The 21,581-nt window shown below is 34.0% G+C and overlaps 1 protein-coding gene across 3 annotated transcripts; it reads left to right on the forward strand.

Annotated features, from left to right (window-relative positions):
* Positions 1 to 3,261: 3,261 nt before the first annotated feature.
* On the forward strand, positions 3,262 to 20,002 carry rnpc3 (RNA-binding region (RNP1, RRM) containing 3). 3 transcript variants are annotated; one of them, XR_015925204.1, is made up of 17 exons: positions 3,262 to 3,426; positions 4,045 to 4,212; positions 4,748 to 4,795; positions 5,157 to 5,266; positions 5,561 to 5,647; positions 7,671 to 7,782; positions 9,318 to 9,386; positions 11,381 to 11,520; positions 12,640 to 12,765; positions 13,528 to 13,670; positions 15,673 to 15,840; positions 16,208 to 16,302; positions 17,109 to 17,167; positions 17,655 to 17,787; positions 18,243 to 18,315; positions 18,742 to 18,789; positions 19,907 to 20,002. XR_015925204.1 is itself a non-coding variant. In XM_088598366.1 (16 exons), the coding sequence occupies exons 2-15, from the start codon at positions 4,048 to 4,050 to the stop codon at positions 18,306 to 18,308; spliced, it is 1,521 nt and encodes a 506-aa protein (XP_088454492.1). In that variant the 5' UTR covers positions 3,262 to 3,426; positions 4,045 to 4,047; the 3' UTR covers positions 18,309 to 18,315; positions 18,742 to 20,002. The 3 variants fall into 3 exon arrangements, 2 of the variants coding, with proteins under 2 accessions (XP_088454492.1, XP_088454493.1); XM_088598366.1 differs by having other exon boundaries at positions 18,742 to 20,002; XM_088598367.1 differs by lacking the exon at positions 18,742 to 18,789.
* Positions 20,003 to 21,581: the final 1,579 nt, after the last annotated feature.

The following is a 21,581-nucleotide window of genomic DNA, read 5'->3' on the forward strand; positions in this document are numbered from 1 at the left end:
GAGTGTCTGAGGGCAAGGGTTGTTTTAGACCATGAAACTTTCCCTGAGGACTTCCTCTGAGGTTGTTATTCTTTGCAGTGGAATAGAAAGCCCATTCCCAACATCTGTTGAACACATCTCTATAGTAAGGAGGTTTCCTTGATAGAAATTATATTATACCTAAATGAGAACATTCCATGTGAGTCTAACAAAACTGCCACTGTGTCACTGAAATCACTCATACATACATATAGAAACAAAAAAAATACGTACATGTTTTTAGCTTGACTTTGATTAAAAACCGTTTAGAAACCACGTCTTATAAATCTTAAATTACTTAACTTGCTAGAACAAAACACCACTTTCTATGGTGACTCAATGCTCAATACCCTTACAGAAGTATTATTAATAAGATTATTTTAACAAACAACATTTAACTATATACATATAAACTAAATAACCATATTTTAGACACAAGGGTTTGGTTACAATTTTTGCAACTAGGTAGACACAGCTGTGCAAACCTTTGCATAACTGTGTGTACATTTGCTTTCCTGCTTCAGTAAAATAGTCTAAAGCCCATAAAATTAAATACAATTAAAATCACTGGGCTTCTTATTTTGATACCTGTTTAACCTCTGTCTCCAACACATCACTGAGTGGCTCGCCCTGCTCTAGCCCCTAGAGATGACATGTGCTTCACAGGGCTTTGCTAAGCAGCCACATCACTATCTTGCACATTCCTGTCACGGCCTGGCCTTCTGATATTGCTGCCATGAAGAGGTTTCTCCTCTATTCAGACTCTCCCTGCTCGGGTGGAAGTGGGACAAAATGACTGCTGTTCTCCCTTCACCTGTGAAATTTCAAAGCCTGTTAAAAAAGAAGCATTGTTTCCAGTGGAATGCTTGCTTCAGGCCATGGAGAAAATAACTAATTTGAGAAGGAATTTAGAGGCTTCTTTGGAATGTACTAAATATTGTTGAGCAAAACCTTCAATGTGCTTGGTCATTCTAGTATAATCCTAATGCCAACCTTAATTGCATTTTATGTTTCACTTCAAGACCCAGGAGTGACAGGAATATGGTGAACATTTAATTTCTGGACTCCAGCAGAAACCTTTCAATCTGCTCTCATAATTATTGAGAGGGGTAAAATAAACCTACTTAAACAATGCTGGAAATATCTGAGCAAAACATATTCTACTGAATTCTATTACCTATTTATTTCTGTTAAGTCATATAAATTAATAAGAAATCAATACAGTTCTAACAGGGAGGGACAGAATTGGAGCATCACAAGGGAATGGAGAAAGGGTTCTGTCTTGCTATCTGTCCCAGGACCAACCCCTATAAAGAAAAGTGATCACTCAATAACTTGTAGTGAATTGTTTTCTTCAAAAGAGAACTTCTATAAAATACGCACAGCCACTCTTTGTACTTGGAAAACAATGTTTTTCAATCAGAAATAGTTAATTTTTCTTTCTGGCATCTTAGAATTGCAATATGCATATGAACTCAAATTAAACATGGGTTTCTGTGTTAGGTTATAAACACATATCATACATCCCAGTATATACTGTATTTATCTTGTACACACTAGGTTTTTATATTTCCCTACTCAGTCACAATTTAAAATAGATTCACACTGAGCAAACTCTTCTCACCCTTGCTGTACCACTGTGCCTAAACAAAGGACTACATTGAGAGTTTCTCCAGTTTATTTAGGTCTGAAAAAATATAGGTCTACTTAAGAAACATTTAGACAGGTTTGCCATTTTTCATGGAAATGAAAAATATGTTTGCCGACCACAACACTGACATTTGGCAAGAATAACTTGAAACGAAGCAGAGACCTTTAATTAAGTTAGGTCACACAGACACACTTCACTGGCAGGCAGTCCGTATTCAACCAAGGACTGAGGCAAGAACTAAGGGTTTAACAGGCTAGGTAATTTGGCAGCCTTTAATCCTTCAGAATATGACAGCTGTATTATTTGCCAGAATTGAATTTACTTTTTTCACCCCAACCATTGTAAAAACAACAGCCAATACAGTATACTGTCAAAAGTGATATAGTGTAACCTATGGACTTCATGAACCTCATGTCTTATGTACATTTAGCACATACATGCCTCAATATTTTTCAACCAAGTACATGTACGTGAAAAATTGTAAAAAAAAAAACTGAAAGTTGACTGCTCATTTCACAAGGTGGACATGTTACCTTTATCCTACAAATGATTAATACTAAGTCTTTTGTCTATAGATAATGCACAAAAGCTTTACATGCATTTCTTTAAGTAGGCAGCACATGTGTTACTTTATGGAACAGAGTACCAGAAAATGCCAAATCTTCACTTCAGCGTGATTTATTTTGCTGCTAATAGTGACCTCTAATGGTAAATCCTTAGAGTGCAAGTGAACTCTTTCACGTGACTGTAAAAGTCCTTTCCTCGTTTTAAGTTTTAATTGTTATAAGGAGACATTAGTAATACATACATTTTAGTGTTAAAATATATTGAGAGAATTATATTCTGCAGCATGTACTTAAACGTATTTTTGAAATAATATGATATGTTCATAAACGTATGCATTTACAGTTACAGGGGAAAGTAGTTTCAAAACATCAACTTGGCAACGGATATTGCGTGTTTAAAATTAAATTTGGAAGTAAATTTAAAAAGATTTCAGTCACAGTGATCTATGTGCAGTAAAGCAGACATAAGGGTTGGGTAACACTATACCGCTTATCAAAGCTACTCCAAACTTATTAAAAATAATACATTTAGAAGAATTTCTTTAGTTTTAATTTGATTTATTTAAGAGTGGTCTTATTGATACATGTTGTATCGTGGTTGGTTCATGAGTGACTTCTGGAGAGCTTGTTATTGATTTTTTTTTAAAATACTGATAACTATAAAATACAGTACTGTACATATTAGAGACGAAGATCTCGTATCTAGTATTGCGCGTTGTGTACTGAGTCTTTCCACGTGAAAAGATTCTCAACAGGGCGGTCAAAAAGCACACCCTGCGTGACCATCTCACTCCGCCTCAAGAGCTACTGTACGCTTGTTTGATTGAAAAGACGGAAAACATACTCAGAAGAACATTTCCGCCACATGCTGCTACTACATTTGTTCGCTCACCATTTCTCCACGGAATCTCTTCCTGTACACATGATTGACGCTATTTGTAACCAGTAGAATTTCAATTTCCACGTCCTGCACTACAAGATTACAGGCTATAGGATGTCCTAGCGAGTGTATCCAATCAACTGAGGTTTTAGACGGAAACGTTTCTGCGTGGGTATGTTTGGATGCTGAAGTACTTCCTGAAGTACTGTAGTTGAAATACATGCACTAATATTAAACGAGTTTAGTAAAATATGCGATTATGCTCTTATAATCCAACACAGCATTGTGAGTGAGACTTCGGTGCATTGCTGGTAAATTACTGTTTAATTTTCCTTGCTCGGTTTTTTGTATCATTTTAATAACAACGGTAACGATAGTCTTACTGTATACTGTATGAACTTACTGTGTTTTGTACGAAACTGAAGCAACGTTTATATAGTTCAACACAATAAACGACTGTCGAAATAGCTAATAGATGAAAATCTTTTAACAAAAGATCTTTGCATGCAGCTTTTATTAGTGTATAGTTAGGGGGTACATCCAGGGATTGTAAACCTGGTAAAGTAATAAGAATGTAATCCTTATGTCTTGTTGTGATTACGATAGTGTAGTTTAAAGCAAAACTTTTGCTGTATCGGGTTTTGTTTGAATTCGAATGGTGTCATCGGAATTGGGCTTCTTCTTCTACTTCTTAATAGAATAAGAAGTAATTTGTCTTGCTTACTTTTTGCCTGCTTCATCCGTACAATCTGTTCACTAGCCTTTAAAAATAGTTGAAATGGATCACGCTGCTATACAACTAGAAGGCGTTTAGAGTCGTTTTTCATCTTGGGAAGGTTGTTTCTATTGTGCTTCATATTATATGTGCAGAACAAGCGTTTTGCTGTTTACGTTATAAAGAATATTAATTGTGCTTTTTGTTGGAGCAGAATATGGCTTACTCAGAGGATCCGGATAGGGACGTTGTCCTGACAAAAAAGAGCAAAACGCTGATCGTACGACATCTGCCTTCTGAACTGACTAGACATGAAAAAGAAGATCTTCTGAAGTATTTTGGAGCCACTTCAATAAGAGTGTTCTCAGATAAGGGAAGGCTGGTAAGTCACCAGGTTTCAGAACTTGGTTGTTACAATAAATATGGAAACAGGGAATTATGTAATTTTGTTTTGAAGTATTGTTACACACAAGAAGGACTTGCGGTGTATGCTGCTGTAGTTTGTTTTCAGGACCGCCCTTAAAATAATTGCTCTGTTATTGAGTGAAAGTTACAATATAAAGCAGAATTACCTGTTGGAAAGGGTTGGTCTAAACATTAATCTCCTGACAAATTCGAATACATGACATTTGTGTGTTCAGTTTTAATTTCCACATCTTGCAAATTACACTCACTGGCCATTACATTAGAATCAAATACATAATTTTAACGTTCGTTTGAGGTTGACTTGTGGAACATAAGGCAAACATCTGTAATTTTTTTGACACTTCAGTTTCATTGTCTTTGTTATAAATCAATACAAATGGAGCCAATATTACAATAAAGATTGTAGTGAAGTGTAGATTTCTTTTTAAAATAAATAACATTATTAAAATTGTACCCTGCTGTATTAAGAACTTCCTTTGTTTTTTTTACAGAAACATACAGCGTTTGCAACTTTTGCAACCGAAAATGCATCTTCTAGGGTATGTAACATTGCAGTATTTATTTGTTACTGTTTTCATATCAAAATATTTATTTGTGTGTGGTTGATGTGTGTATAAAATATTGTAAATCATGTAAATAATGATATCCTTGTATTACAGTCTGGGGAGATTAGGTATGTTTAAATGATGAAAACCTAATGTAAAAATACTAACTCTTAAAAAATGGTTTTGTTTTCTTTTAGGTAGCAATAGGTATTATTTCCTTGGAATGGTTTTAAAGTTAAAATCAAAACACTAGGGGAATACAATTAGTTATAACTAAAGTGAAAGTGATGATCCAAAATTTCACAGTACCACAATAATTTTAAAACTGCATGCTATCATGATTTTTTTTTTTCAGGCTCTGGCAAGACTACATCAACTAAAGATCTTAAACCATACATTGGTTGTTGAATTTGCTAAAGATGAAGACAGCATAAATCTTCTGAATCAGCAGCCAGTTTCAGAACGGTATTGAATTAAATGCTTAAGCTGACTCAGCATAGCTGACCAAAATAAAAAATGTGCAGTGCATTATTTGAGAACTATTTCTAGATTTAATATTAATTATTGCCTTTGTTTGTAGTTTTTGCTTTAGTAAATCAAACATATTATCCATTTAAAAACAGATTATATATACATACAGTAAGTTGTTGAGGTAGTTAAATCTGTGAAATTCTCTTATACCTCAGTATATGATTCTAATAATTTACAAGTGTAACTTGTAACGATAACAAAATTAGCATATTTTGTCTCTATTTGTAGTTTAGATGATGAAGCAATAAAAGATGAAAAAGACAAGCAATCACAGAACATTCCTTTAATAGAAAATGGAATTGCCCCTAGCCTTGGGTAAGTATGTAGGGTATGTAACATTGCAGTGTAACCTTGGGTAAGTATGTAAGGTATGAAAAATTGCAGTGTTATTTGTGTGTGGTTGATGTTATGTTTGTTTAAAATACAGTAGAGGTAAACCAAAATACATGGTTTTATCCTTATATTTTGAAAACATTAAGTGTATTTTGCCCTTTAAATTATGAAAACCCATTGCATCTGTGTTTTGTTTTCATGTAGGTAGCAATATTTTTTTTCTTAGAATGCTTTTAAAGTCAATATAAAGAAGGGACACTAAGTGAATACAATTAGTTACAACCAGAAAGCCAACCAGAACCAATTAGTTTCAACTAGAAAGTGAAGATACACTTCACTATCACATACTTGTCTGAAGTAGAATATTTCATCTGCTGTGCTCTTGTGAGACTTCTGTTCATCTTGCAAGTGTTACTTCCAATCTTGCCCTTACTGACTGAATCAAAATGACACCTAAGACCTGTCTTAATGTCTCTTGGGAGCAATTATTGTTTATACTGAACATCAAGACATTACTGTATTTGCGCTTGTATGTTTCTTGGTAAATAAAGTATGTGAGTTTTAGATATTGACTGAATGGTCCTGTCATTGTTTTGGTTAAGTGATCATTCCTGACTAGCTGTATTAAACTTAAGTGACTTTGACTTGCATGAGCACTAAATTGGCTCATTAGTGAGAGATAATTAGTCACAGGCAATGGATACATTTAAACTTTTATATATCAAGCCTATTGAAAATCAATAATATAAAATACAGGAAGGAATCAACATGTTTATCAAGGTACCTTAGCCTTGACCAGGGTTTATAAGAGGGGATGGGACAGTACTATGACTTTCACAGCAAGAACCCTGTTGAAGACAAGTGTTAGTCAGCGTGACAGACAGATTTTACCTGTCATGACTGTTCAATAGAATATCACTACATATGCTACAAAACAATTTTCCCAATGGTGTCCTTGTTAATTTGTTGCAGATGTAAGTGCTTTTTCCATTGATGTTCAGTATATATAATCTGATTCATTCATTTATGTATACATAACTTATTCCAGGCTGAAATTGAAAATAACCGTATCAGAAAAGATAGAAATGGCATTACGTGAAATAAACAAACGATACTTTTTCCATTATAAATGGTAAATATGTATATTATAAATCCAGTAATGTTATAAATGTCTTTAGGCCTAGTGCAGGGAAGTTAAATCATGGACAGTCCCCTGTTAAATTATGTTATCTTCCCTTACCAGGAAAACATCTTGTCTTGTAGTCTTGGGTAATTTTCACTTTCCTCTATAATTAGTACCTAAGTTGAGGTGTTAAGTTCCCAGGCAAAAAAGTTTGCTTTTTGTCAACCTGTTTAATGTTAACAGTGTTCTTTTAATACAGCACTGTTTCAAAGCAAGTTTAAATGTAACACATTACAGCACATTACAAAGTTTTATACTTTTCCTTTTGAAAGAGTCAAAAAAACAATTACCTGCAAATTCAATAGCTTTGCAGTGGTACTAACCATTCCTCTGTGACTCACACTGTTGAAGGAAGAAACAAAGAAAAGGGAGAAAAGCAGGAATTGATTTGCACGCCATGCAGAGAAATGCCCAGCAGGGTTCAATATAGACTAAAGAAAGCCTTTGCAGTTGTATAGAATATGAATAGATGGCGGATTGCATGCTGTTTCCCTATGGTTTTGATTCTTTGATATTATTGTGTACTTCATGTGCTGTTAAAGAGTAATCTAATATTAAATGTATTTTTTGTACGTACAGATTGACATTTGTGGAAAGTGGTGTTTTACAAGAAAAGGAAGAACTTACATATTCAGTACTTAACACATATTTCCTTAGTGATGGGATTATGAAATCTGTTTTTATTTGGGGGGGGGGGGGGTGTTCTTGGAACTTCTCTTTAAAAAAATCAATACAGTAGTATCCTGAAATACTATATCACATTCTAATACTTCTCGAATGTATTATATATATAGATGTTCAATTTCAGTTTTTTTTTTTCAGGTTAAAATTTCAAATGAACCCTTGTCTGAAGTATTTATACCCCCCGCCTACAAGTGGAATTCTGGCAAATATCACAAATGCACTCATAAGTGTTCCAAAGTTTTATGTTCAAGTGAGTAAACATTTTGTTTATTATAATGTGAAGCAGAATTTAATTTATGTTACAAATGTGGAATTTAAAAGATTTTAATTCAAAATTTAAACAATGCTTAGTGCCAGCTCTGTTAGAAGACTGACTTTGATTGATGTTCTGGGTTTCGAAGGTATTGGATCACTCACAGCTGTTATCCATGAATTACAGCAATAATATTTATTGTTGCTTTGGGTAAATATGTGCAAGAAGTGTCCTGCTGACAGTACCGTTTACATACTGGAGGAAAAACAAGTTATTCCAGGATTATTTCTGATGTGTTTTTAAACAGCTTGCATGAGAAATGACGATGATGTCAGATTTTCACGAACAAACAAAACAGTACTGTTTAATTTTCAAAACAGTCAATTCTGTTCCAGTTGTCAGTGCAAGATCTGTAACATATCATTTCTACTTTGGATTTTGTTTTCTCTTTGTATATGCCTATTTGCAGTAAACCTGTTGTTTATCAGCTCAACTAAAGCCACAGCTAGAACTCTCTTGAGAGCACAAGGGGAGAAAAGACAGTTCATGCTTTCCTCTTAAGTATAAACTTGTCACAACATTTGCAGTCATACACATTGAGTCCTATGGTGCCTTATAGCAATGTTAGTATCCGCTGGAGGAATTCTGAATTCTTCTCTGACAACACTTCACTTCGTTGTGCTTTGTCATTTCTATCATCCCTGTCAAGTTATAAGTTATATCCCAGACTCCAAGTGGCAATGTGTAGAGATTATAGGGCTTAATTTACCCTTCACTGGTTGAGCCACTCTGTGCCTTTTGTTGTAAAATTAATTTATTAACTCCATAGATAAGTAGGTTTTGGTAGTTATTTTAAATGGCTTAGGTTCTGTGCTCTCCTAGGGTTAATAACCAAAAGATGAAAAGCAGAACGTTATCATACAATCTAGCATTTCTTTCACTAAAAATGTATTTTTGAAAAAGCAAAGTGGCAGCCGAGAAACATGATTTAGTTCCACTCTTTTCCCCCTAGGGATTCTACACCACTGAATACAACTTGAATCATTAAAGTGGATTTTTTTTTAAGCTGTCTTCTGGGGGTGCTAGTGTGTTGTTCAGAAATGTAGAGCACCAGTTACTTTCATAATGATCCAAATTAATTTTTCAGTATACCAACTTTGTTGTTGAGAGTGATTTAGTTTGTTTAGATGTAATCACCTTTGTTATTTTTTTTATTATTTCTGGAAATCATTATTAATTTTATTTATCTGTGTTGCTTTGAATCCTATAATTGTCTTCCTATGATATAAAATACCATTTTAATGTCCAACAATTTGGGCATGATGTATTCTTTGTAGTGTGACAAAATCTACATGTTTGAGCTTCTGTACAATCCTTATCTTCAGACATAGGTGTTTTGCTGTGTTTTAATAGTGCGATATGAAAGAAAATGATACAGTATTGTGTAACACCTTTTAAACTGCAATATTTATACTGCATGTTTAGAATGAGGATTCAATGAATAGTATAATTAAAGTATGATTATTTTACAGGTGCTTCATTTAATGAACAAGATGAACTTACCAAGTCCATTTGGGCCTATAACTGCAAGGCCTCCTTTGGTAAGAAATATTGAAAGCTTTCACAATTTGAACTTTTTCTTAACCCTTTAGAAGCTTTAAAACTATAACCAAGATTACATAGGTTAGTTTGATGATATCTGAAAAAGTGCTTACTTCATCTCTTTTTCTTTTGTAATTATTATTTTGTAAACTATTATGTTTGTCTGACAGTGCTCACAAAAGGAAACGTTTTAACTGTATTATCTTATTACAAAAGCTGGTACAGTGGGTGGAGAAATCGTTTTTTTTTTTGTTTCTTAGTCTGGTTAATAATTCTTTCAATGAGTGCATACATGTAAATGCCCTGTAGTGACAATCAACAGAATTGTGTTACAAATATGCTTTTGATGAATATAAAGGAAATCCAGTTGTCTTAAGCTAAGGTATTGGCTTCAACAACATGGCTGTGTAGTCCATTCCAGTCTCCCACAGCTATTTGTGCAAAAACAAATTGTCTATTGTTTTCACTTTTAAATGCAATTCCCCATAAGTATACAATTATGTCCTGTGGTTCATATTTCACTGTTGATTCTGAAGAGGTCTGTTGGGTTGACTTTAATTCTTTGGAGCAGTTTAAATACTTGTAACAGTTCCCCTAGTTGCCTTCTCCGTTCAAGATCAAAAAGATAGTACATTGCTTTAGGCCATGAAATGTACTGTACCTTGTAAAAATATTCACCCCCTACTGATGATCACACGTTTTCTCCATTACTAGTAACGTATAAAATTGCTTAAAAGCAAAGTTTTAATTCAAAATGTGTGTTCAAACTGAACACTTATATTTGAAAAACCTCTAAAAATCTAGCAACCTCTTTAATCTAGCAATTAATGTACAAATGAATGATTTAGTCATTGCACAAGTATTCACACCCTAAGTAAGTACTCTGTAACTGTACCTTTTTTCAGCAATTTTTCAGCAAGTTTATTACTTGAAAGGTGTTAACCAGCTTTGCATAGTGGCATGACATAATTCTTAAACATTTATAAGCCAGTTTAATCAGATTTGTTTGCGATCATAACCGAACCACAATCTTCAAGTCTTGCCATGAATTTTCTATTGGTTTCAAGTCAGGACTTGACTGGGCCACCTAAGGACATTCATTCTCATCTTGTCAAACCGCACCTTCTCCCTTGGGTTACGAGTCCTGCTGAAATGGGGCTTTCCAAGGAAGTCTTAGATTCTTGGCTGACTCACTCAGGTTTTCCTTTAGGATATGTCTGTACTTTGCACCATTCATTTCCCCCTCAATCTGGACAAGCTTCCCAGTCCTTGCTAAAGAGAAGCATCCCCATAACATGATGGGGACATTTGGGATTGTGTTGACTTGATATGTCATTCTTGGGCCAGACGTAACTCATCACATTTAGGCCACGGAGTTAAAATTCGGAGTTATGAGATCCAAAATCTTCTGTGATGTGTCTACAGTTTTTTTCCATATATTTCTGATATGGCTTCTTTCCAACTGCCCATCCAGGCCAACTTTTTGTAGGCACTGGAAGATTGTTACTATATCTATATGAACAGTGACTCCCATCGCAGGCATTGAACTGTGCAGATGTTTCAAATTCGCTTTTGGCTTCATACTGACATCTCTAACAAGTTTCCTGTTTGCCCACCTGCTCAGTTTGGAAAGGTGGCTGGATCTGGTTAGTGGCTGGTTGATATGAAGCACATTTTGTATTTTTTGCATTTTGAAACAATAAATTCACTTCCTTGTATTGCATTTTGGTTTCTGGTGGAATAAGCAACTTTTTATGCTTTTGATATCACGTTTTTACTAGATCTCCTTTCCCTTTATTTTGTTCCTGATTTACATCCATTTTCTCTTGGTGCTTAACACAGTAAATTAATCTCTGCTCTCTGGTCGTTATTGATAAGTGTTATTGATCTGCACCTTCTAAGGTGGTCATTAGGCTTTAGCAAAGTCTGAGACATGGACGCATCTAATGAAAATTAGATGAAATTAGATTTACTTGTTTTCTTGTTGTCTCAGTATGAGGATCTAGTTCCAGCTCCACCTCCACCAATGCCTCCACTTCCACCTGATGAACCGCCCCTACCAGAGGAAGAAATGGAGTTTTCCAGTGAAGAAGAGTCAGAATATGAGAGTGAGGATGATGAAACTAAAGAGAGGTATGATATGTATAACTTCTTTTTTTTAGTTCAGAAAACAGTACCACCATCAAATAATAATAATTATAATAATTGCTTACACTTCTATAGTGCTTTTCTGGACACTCCACTCAAAGCGCTTTACAGGTAATGGGGACTCCCCTCCTCCACCACCAATGTGCAGCATCCACCTGTGTTTAATGTGTTTACTTTCAGTGCAACATGAACTTTAGGTGTTAAAGCTCCCATATATGAACAGGGCATTCCAAACCCCTTTATGACAGGAGCCAAAATGTTGCTGCATTGGTGGTGGCATAGAGGTTGTTGGAAGGGAACTTGAGCAAAGATCGCTGGGTGACATTTATTGGCCCTGTCATGCCTCTTTGCACAGACTGTTTTTTTTTGTTTTAAGAGCAAAATCAACAGCATTGTGAAATGTTATGTTATTATATGTCATTTTGGGGGGAAAAAGTATAAAAAATAAGTAACATAGGACAATTCTTAAACTTTTAGCAGACTCTGACTTGAAGTCTGAAATGCTATAAAAATGAATAATACTTACATGGACCAGAAACTGTCATCACTGCTTAGAAGAGGATTTTAGAGACTTGAGCGATTAGAAGCTTTGCCTGCAAGCTTTGCCATCCATGACTGCACAGACTGTAATGCTGAAATTTTCGAAGATGAACACTTTCCCAAATTCTGGGATGAAAAACAGACATCTTTTTTTTTTTCCTTTGGAAATTTGATCTTAATAAAATATTCAGTGCAAACAAAATATAGCACGGCTTTCTTATATCACTGTGAAGAGAATTTACAGTATGGGAAAACTATACTTGTCAAAGACATAAGAAAAGTACAATTGAAACTTGATTAGTAAATACTACTGCATACTTTACTGTTTACTACTGGCATTTATATATGCCAGTTTAGATATTTGTTCGTATCAGAATTTATTATATTTACGTTTTATCTTTTATAAAAAGGGAACATTTTTCTTTTAACATGTGGCCTTTTAAGGCAGTGCAGAAATGTTTTGTTTGTTTTTGTTCTCTGATCATCCACACTCAACAGTTAAATACTACAAATGGTCACTGTCTGAAGTTCACATTCATTAACATTTGTTTTGTTATTTCAAAGAATGAATAGGCTGATGGACCTGGCTAATCTTCCATGCAAAAGACCCCAGAGAAAGAAAGTGTCTGCTTCAAGGAAGAAGCCCAGGTTAAAGGACTTTCTTAATGTACCCAAGCCAGATTCTCACAGGTATGTCTTTATTTAAAAGCAATGCATTGATCTTTTCATTGTATTCGCAGTTTTATACAGAGGTCTGCAGGGCTGTGGGCATAATACAGTTCTGTTTGTCACAGACCACAGCTTTGCTCATTTTGCTGCAAAAAAAGCCACTGTGAAGTGGATACTGAAATTATATTTAGTTTGACACCTCAAGACAAAATATTTTACAGTGCACCACAGGCACTTTTGCCTTAGTTTAAAGGGATAGCATTTTCTAGGTGGTATTAGATATTTATTTTTCATGACAGTCTGTAATGTATCAAATGATCAGATATAAGAAACCTTTTTGTTCAAGTACACTGCTTCATTCAGACCAGTTCCAGGGGCTAGGGGAAATTTGATTCCTTCAGCAGAATGTAGAAGATGTTTCAAACAAACTGCCTATACTTTCATTTCTCTGTCCTGTGAAATTGTAAATATAAAAGGTAGTTCTTCTGTGATTCACTGTATTTTAGCCTCATGTTCTTTTCTCACCATTGTCATAGCTGCTAATTATTTTTGAAGGGTATTTCTCTTTTATATGTACAGTAACTCACTTATTGCTGTTAAGTGTTGTGGTATAAACACTTGGTCATTTTTTAAATATGTGTTTCCTCTCCTTTTATCTGCTTTACTAGCATTACCTGGAGTTAAACTGGGTAAACACTGTGTGTTCTATTTTGTCTCTTGTGAAATAAAACAACAGGGATTTTTGCATGGTTATTGATGAAATGCTTCATTGTCTTTTGGCAGTTCCAGTGTAGCTCTCCAGCCCTCGGATGTTTTTGAACAGCCTCAATCGTGTGGGCAGAAGAAAATTGAGTTTCACATTTCAGCAGATGTGTCAGGAATTCTGCAAGAAGGAATACATCAGCATGAGACTGACAAGACAGAAGGTAATTACTAAAAAAATGAATTTTTAATTTTAACCAAAGTGATATAAGGCTTGGGTGTATTCCCTGTTCTTTTTTTCGTGTGTTGGTCATAACAAAGTTAGATTATAAACGTAGTTGGATACTTAATACCTGTAACACACCTCACCTGTAACACACCTCTACACACAACAGCACAGAATACCTCTGTGCTGGGAGTTCAAATGTATGTGCTGACAAGTATTGTTTTCTTGATTGTTTTCAAAACAGTTTTGATGTTTAAAATATGATGGACACCCAGGGAATAATGGCCCATGTTTAAACCAATAGAAAATGATGACTTCCAGTGCTTCTAACTTTATTTTAAATAAGATTAAATGTACAAGTAAGCAATGAATGTGCCACTTACATGAGAAATTATCTTTCCTTAAATATATTGTGACCAAGGGAAAAAAATATAGGCGACACTTATATAATATCTAAACAAACTTTTAAAAGATGAAAAGCTTTCAAAAGCGATTGGTGAGTCAATATCAGAACAAATTGTGTACGTAATTTTGACGTTGTCCACCAGTTTCAGCAATTTGTTTCTTTATAAGGTTCTTTTATGGTTTGTCAATTAAGGTTTTGTTTGTTTATCCTGAGACACATTACAAACACAACAAATTCTATTGGTTCCAACGCAGTCTGTTATTTTAATAGCTCTCCATATGTATATAGTTAAGTGAGGTGTTTATAGTTAATTGTTTAAAAAATAGCCTTGACACTAGTTTGAATACAATTTTTAAAAGTTAAATAATTACAGATCCCATTTGTCAGACAATATCAAGAGACTCCATCTGGTTTCTTTAATTTTCCATTAACAATTTAGTGGTGCAGAAATTACCAAGCAGTTGGTTGAAAGAGTAATTTATTATGCTCCAAGTATAATAGACACACAAACTATTATTTCCAATAGGAGTGGACTACTTTTAAGTACTCAGCAGAGAAAGTAAATATTTCTAAGGGTAAACATTAAGAAGGAAGAAAACTTTGTACACATATTTTTTTTTTATTTCTGTAAGGTATCAAAGGTAAGTCTATATCAGCCCATTTCATTATAAGATATTCTTTCTTTTTTGTTTTTTTTATATACACTAGAAGATGTAATTCATGTGATTTCTAAATCAAAGAAGAATTTTGTAATCCAAGGAAGATGAAACAGTGAATTCTCTTGACAAACGTATTTATAGGTTATAAACCTTTTTTTTTAAATGCACTTACCGAACTTACCAGATAAGGAGCAGGATGATTTGAAAGCAGGGATGTAACCCTGTAGAAATTTATCAGAACTAGTTTTTCTGTTTCCGGTTCAGCACACATGCAATGTTAGATTTGTATGACAATCTTTCTGAGGATTTGTAGAGGCTCACTTTTCCCCATAATTTATTTGTGTGCAAGCTTCATAGTACACTACTAAAGTGAACTCTTTAACCATGTTTTGGTATATTATGAGATATTTTCTGCATGAATTATTGTGACCTTCTATAAAATAGGGAGTTATAAGTAATCTTATAGTTAAATACTTAATCTGCCTTTTTTAAAGAGTTTTTTCTTTCTCCTGCAAAGTGTCAATTATTTTAATATAACAACAATGGAGAATATACTTCCATAAGTAGCTTTAGAATGTTGCATTAAAATAAATGTGTATTAATACAGTGCACTATACATATAATGCACATGTATGTCAAAAGCACATTTATTGATCTTACCATATTTAGAAATAGGTTGAATTTGACATTAACCCAGATTAATTAACCAGAATATACGGTGTATGTCTTTTGGAGCTGCATAGAACAATTTAATTTCGTGCTGTAAAATATGTGTGCTGCTTATTTGTTAATGTTTGTTTTCATTGTAAAATCCCTTTTACTGTATAGGTATAGCAGTATAAAATATATTAACTTCATAGATTGTTACCTTTTTAAAATTGACAAGCTGGATTTGAGAGTTTCGGAAAAAACATATTGTTCTTTACATTGTCTAGATAATGATGAGACAGAGGAAACCACAAAGGTAGAGGCAGTTGGATTTGGGAAAATCTACCCCAAGCCACTGGTAACAGAAAAAGAGGATGAAAGTGGTGAAGATGAGGACATCCCTTCAGGTTTTATATCCAGGAGAGAGCTGGAGAAAGGCAGGATCTCAAAAGATGGTAAATCTAAGGTTTTGTCTTTATCAATTGTATTGTGTGGTTTAGTTTTCTTCTAAAACACTACAGTACAAATATTGAATTATTAAAGGTATAGATATGAATAAAAGATATTTTGGTGTAATACAAAAGAAAATATTTGAAATCACAAAAATTATTAACATTTCACTGTCAAATAATTTGTTTTAAGCACCATTTTATTTTGGTTACTTTTGCCTTTTGAGGTCTCGAAGCTTTTTGCTTGTCACTAAGTTGATCAATCATGTAAAAGTGGCAAAATAACATTGTTATATGTAGAAAAAATGTATGTTTTCCCATCTCATCCACTTCAAATAGCACACATACTATCAATGTATATACTTCTTTGCAGAAATGAAAAATCTCTCAGTGTTCAGAAATTATGAACCTGGTGATCCAACGTGTAGACTCTACGTCAAGAATGTTGCCAAGCAAGTTGAAGAAAAGGTAAGTTTATATTAAGTAAGAAGTCCTGTGTGTTACTTTGGTTGCTTTGCATGGCAGTTCTTGATAAGGTAGATGCAGAATGGAAAGCCCTTTTCTATGCAAAGGTTGCTGGGTGTCTGTATCAAGCTGCCTAACAATGTTGTTCAAGGTGATTCCTTCTATTCTTTCAATTAACCAGGCAAGAAAGATGGGACAAATGCCTGCCTCCATGTAATAATTCATTTGGTCTAACACAATAAGAGTACACACATGATTTAAATATATGTGCATAAATTAGGCAGAGAGATTACTTGGCAACAAAAACATTCTCTTCTTTTGAACAGCTAGGGAATAGTAATAGTTAAAAAGATTTAACTGGAATTTAATTGTGCCTAGTCCAATTTTCTGTCTTTGATGGGAAAAAAAGACAAACACATATAAAAAAGTCCTTTCATGAAGTTTGGTTTCCATTTCCACACCAGTGTGAGGAAATTGTTTCCATTCCTGTTACTCTTCACAAACAGGAAACAAATCTGTACCCTTTCAGAGTTACCTCTTAGTTTTCCTGGACTACTAATAATGATATAAGTAAGAAACTGTTCTGCCTGACTTGCAACACTTGCCGGTTATTTAATATTTGGACCTTTTTAGCAGGAAACTATGAAGATCCTTGAGGAATATGAGTTATTTGTAGTCTTTAGACTTCATGCACATAATTTCTCATATTTGCTTGTTTTTTTACATTCTTTCTGTACAGTTAACATAGATTTTTTTAAATAGCATATTTAGAGAGCATCTAAGGTATTGTTTCTTTTAAATTCTTTCAGGACTTGAAATTTATCTTCGGAAGATACGTAGACATTTCTTCAGATGCTGACAGAAATATGTGAGTGACAACTATTAATATTATTATTGTACTGAGTGATATTTTCCCCCAATATGCTTAGCATAAGAAATGTGGTTTTAGTAGCATTAACAACAACTCAATAACTTTCAGAAAGAACTTCCATATTTTTATTGCTACCTTATATAAGTTCCTTTGTGATGTTTGTGTAATATGTATTGGACAAACAGGTTTTAGTAAAGTTCTACTGCTGCTCAAGTCAATGCTTTATATATCTAATATGAGATTTGGTATTGAGATTTCCGCGTGTTGTTTTGAACCTTATAATGAGGCATGTCTTTAGCCATTGATTTTGAAATGTAGAACAATATGAGTATGAATGGGTTTAAATTATTTAAAGTTCAGATTATTTTGGTGAGAAACTTTTTCCCTCAATAACTTAAATCAAAGTTACATGTAACCACAAATCATTATTTTTTTTACACATTGCTGCCCATGGACTTTCTTTAATTCTGTTCTTCACTTCTAGGTTTGATATTGTTTTAATGAAAGAAGGTCGTATGAAGGGACAAGCTTTTATTGGACTTCCCAGTGAGAAAGCTGCAGGAAAAGCTTTGAAGGAAACCAATGGATACGTGCTTTATGACAAACCATTGGTTGTTGTATCCTTTATATTAAGAGAAACATCAGTCTTCTTCATCAATAGTAATGTGTTCTCGTCAGATGCTTAGCGAATAATGAATGGTGTCCAAGGCAACCAGCTAATTCATAATGCAAGATAATAACACATTGCTGAAATAAACAGTTATTTTTAACAAATGTTTTAGCAAAGTATTCATAAAATTGCTCTAGTGGCAAAATAGCAAGTCAAAAGAAACCATTTAACATATTCAAATGTATTCAAATATGCTATTAATGTAGTGTACTAAGTGAAAAAATATTATAAATATATTTTGTTCTGGGTAGGAGTTGTACTAATTGGCAAACTAAAGGGGTGATCTGTAAATGAAATATGTTTATTTGAATGTAATTTTGTATGATTTTTTTCAGATTCATTGTATATCGAGTCTCTATTTAGTGAAGCATTATCTATGTTTGTTAGCCTTTACTGTAAAAGCAATTCGCAAGATCTGCCAGACCAAAGCAGGACTCCAAAGATGAGAAAAAAAGCCATAAAAGGTGAAAAACAGGTAAAAAACACTTTATTTCAATACTGAACATATTTAAAGATGCTTAGAAAAGGATGCTTTGGGAAGCATATTACACTTTTCAGATATCTAAAGTCAAGTGGCCTGAAAGCACATTTTTATAACATATTTGTACAAAAACATTCTCAGTAATAGCCTATAGTCAGAAACGACTGGAACACTGCCTTTTAAGTAGTAATTCTATGATTGGCAGAATTATATGAGAAACCTTTTTGGTCATATTTTATTATTTTTTATTAAGTATTTGAAGATCTGGAGTACTTTGAGAAAATAAACCAGATCCCCTATATTTGCATTTTTCTGAAAATTAGTTTCCTTTGCATTGACTTTGTTATGTGGGATATTGGTTCAGTCTGTTAATAATTTCTACAAATTGTGATCATTTGACATTAAATTTCTTTGTTTAAGATATTGATGTCAAGGGTCAACCTGATAGTCTGAAGCAACAGAAATGACGTATCCTTCTTTACACTATATCCTTTCCTAAGTTTGTATTGTATCATGTTTGTAAAAACATGCACATAAAAATACAAATATTTAATAAACCTCTTTACCGGTAAAACAAAATTAACTTATTCAAGGATAACATTTTTGTAGAACTCCATTAATGCTGCTTTTTGAGTTATTATAGATCTTTACTAATATGAATCAGATACATGTAAACCAGCCAAAAAAATGAAATTGGACCTTTCTATGTGCTTTTACAGGATCATAATTACCAGGATTATATCATTTGTTGTTGATTTTAAATGAGCTGGTAATCCCTTCGCATTGACAAAGTTTTGCATTTCTTAGGTAAAAATAAGATGATGAGCCCCCAGAGATTATTTCACTCAGTGTTGCCAGCATCCAGAATAGAATAGCCTTCTATATAATTAATTTTAATAAAATTCTGGATAGAGTGCAACATCTCCAGTCTCAGTTCGCACTTCACAGTCTCAGGTGTGAATAGGTAATTATGTAACACTTGGTGCCTGTAACTGAGATAGATATATCTCAGGCCCTCATGAACTCTCAGGAAGTCAAAGCCCATGTGAGAAATAGGCCCAGATACTGGTCTGTTTCCCAACTTAAATGGAGAGCAGTACAGAGCAGGTGGATAAATATTCAGAATGTTATTTAAGTGTTTTTTTTTTACAATTATTATTGTGACAAAACACCAGCGCTTTTCTATAGTTAACAGTGAAATTATTTTTGTTACCTGTATTCCCCAACAACTCCAAATATTTGAGGGTACATTGTGGAAATGTTCAGTTCGAATGATTGAGGATGTCTAATGGCCTATTGAATGTTTAGCTTTTGAAATTGGATAGACATTACTCTAAGATCTGAGATCATGAATGTTATGTATACATGTGGTAGCAACTATATGAAGGTGACACGCTGAATGCTTCAACAAATTAATCATGTGTGTTTGTTTTGCATGACGTGCAAAGGTTGAAATGTTGGAAAATGCTTTGAAAAAATGCACATACAGTGATTGTGGATTATGCAGTGAAAATGTAGCTTGAAAAACTCATTATCTGTCTGACCTTTATAAATGTTATTTAATCCTTATTTTAATATATTGTAGGCTTCCAAAACTGGAGCTGAAGCGTTGTGCATCATCTTGAAGACTACAGCTTTCACAAGTTACTTTTGGGTCTCAATAAAATAAAGATTTTCTTAATTTTTTATTTTACGTGTAGTTATTCGTTTCTAACAGAGAACATATTTTGGAACATCCATTTCCTTTCCTTTTTAATATGGATTTGAGAGAACATGTAAAAAAGGACTTGTTTACAGTCTCCTTTGTTCATTTAACTGGACCATATAGTTGGTTAGATACAGTATAGTTAGGGATTAATTACAGACAAATTGTAAATATTACACAAATGTAATGACTAGAATATCTAATTTCAAGGATAGAAATACTAGTTTTCTATGGCCTGAGAAACTGAGCTGAGAAAATAACTCAAAACCCTGGATGACCCATCTATTCAGTTGTAAATAAATACACTTTACTAGTAAAGGTTAGTACTGCCTTTTAGTCACACCTCATTACTGTTATTAAGTCCCGTCTTTCATTAATAAAATATCATATTTACGCAGTACAGTGTTTCAAACACGTGAGTTATTTATTTCCAGATTCATGCCAAAGTCATGGATTATGTGACCCCAGACATGGCTGTAATGTGCATACCTGTATAACATTATAACAAGCTGTTCCTATCTGCTCTGTTTATAGGTCATTACAATATATGCTTCTGTGTTCTGCACTGTACTTAGTTTGTTCATTGTTTTAGTTTTAATGTGCCTCGTTTGTTGTAAAGTGTGTTGATCTTCAGATGTCCAACCACAGTTTTGTACTGTAAATTGGGTTGCATTGAATCAGTTGCATCTGAAATTGAAAACTATGTGGCTCTTTCTGTGAGAGCCGTTGCAGAAACAATTGGATAATATATGTTAATGTATATGCTACTTTAAACTGAGATGGAATTTTCAAACGTTCGAGGGCATTGAAGCTTGACTGCCTGGGGAGTCCTTAGGAGAAAGGTTTCCAGGGTGTCAGTTTTTCTTTATTTGCACATTGGTAATCTGCAGGTAAGCAGTTTTTGATGTTTTTTCTACATTTACACTTGGTTATATTTCAGACTTGGGGTGAATTGAAATTATAATAGAGTAATCTGTGATTTAGGATACACATATTGTAAAAGTAATATTGCCTCCACTGTATACTTACAAAATAACATAACAGCACTTTATTAGCCCTATACAATTTCTTGCATTAGGAATTCATCTTTTCACATACCCCAGCTTGCTCTCCATGAGACACACAGATAGGGAGAGAGCCTGGGGTCAGAGCACAGGATCAGCCATTGTACAGCGCCCCTGGAGCAGTTGGGGTTAAGGGCCTTGCTCAGGAGCCCAACAGAGTAGGATTTCTCTGCCAGCTGCAGGATTTGAACCAGCAACCTTCCAGCCACAGGCACAGATCCTTAGCCATGGAGCCAGCCCTCCGTGAGGAATGCTGTATAATTAGTTAATTCACACTAAATAAAAAGGTTGTAACATCAATTTAAGAAAACTGGAATACATCCCAAGTCTGTCATTCTCTGGTTATAAATGTAAAAAGGAAATAGTTGTAATTAGTAACACCTATTAACACCACATTGTCAGTCACATTTTCATTGACATCTATCCATTATCAGATTGTCCTGGTAAGCAGTGTAGAAAGCTGGAGCCTATTGTGGGATTGTTGATGTTAA

This window comes from Lepisosteus platostomus, chromosome 11 (genome assembly GCF_059453375.1).
Source record: "Lepisosteus platostomus isolate fLepPlt1 chromosome 11, fLepPlt1.hap1, whole genome shotgun sequence".
Lineage (NCBI taxonomy): Eukaryota > Metazoa > Chordata > Actinopteri > Semionotiformes > Lepisosteidae > Lepisosteus > Lepisosteus platostomus.

What these genes read in the sequence shown, in the direction of transcription:
- rnpc3 (XM_088598366.1), top strand. Translation starts at nt 4,048, where the DNA reads ATGGCTTACTCAGAGGATCCGGATAGGGACGTTGTCCTGACAAAAAAG. An exon ending in TTCCAAAGTTTTATGTTCAA is followed by an intron (nt 7,783 to 9,317) that starts GTGAGTAAACAT and finishes ATTATTTTACAG; the next exon opens with GTGCTTCATTTAATGAACAA. An exon ending in TAACTGCAAGGCCTCCTTTG is followed by an intron (nt 9,387 to 11,380) that starts GTAAGAAATATT and finishes TTGTTGTCTCAG; the next exon opens with TATGAGGATCTAGTTCCAGC.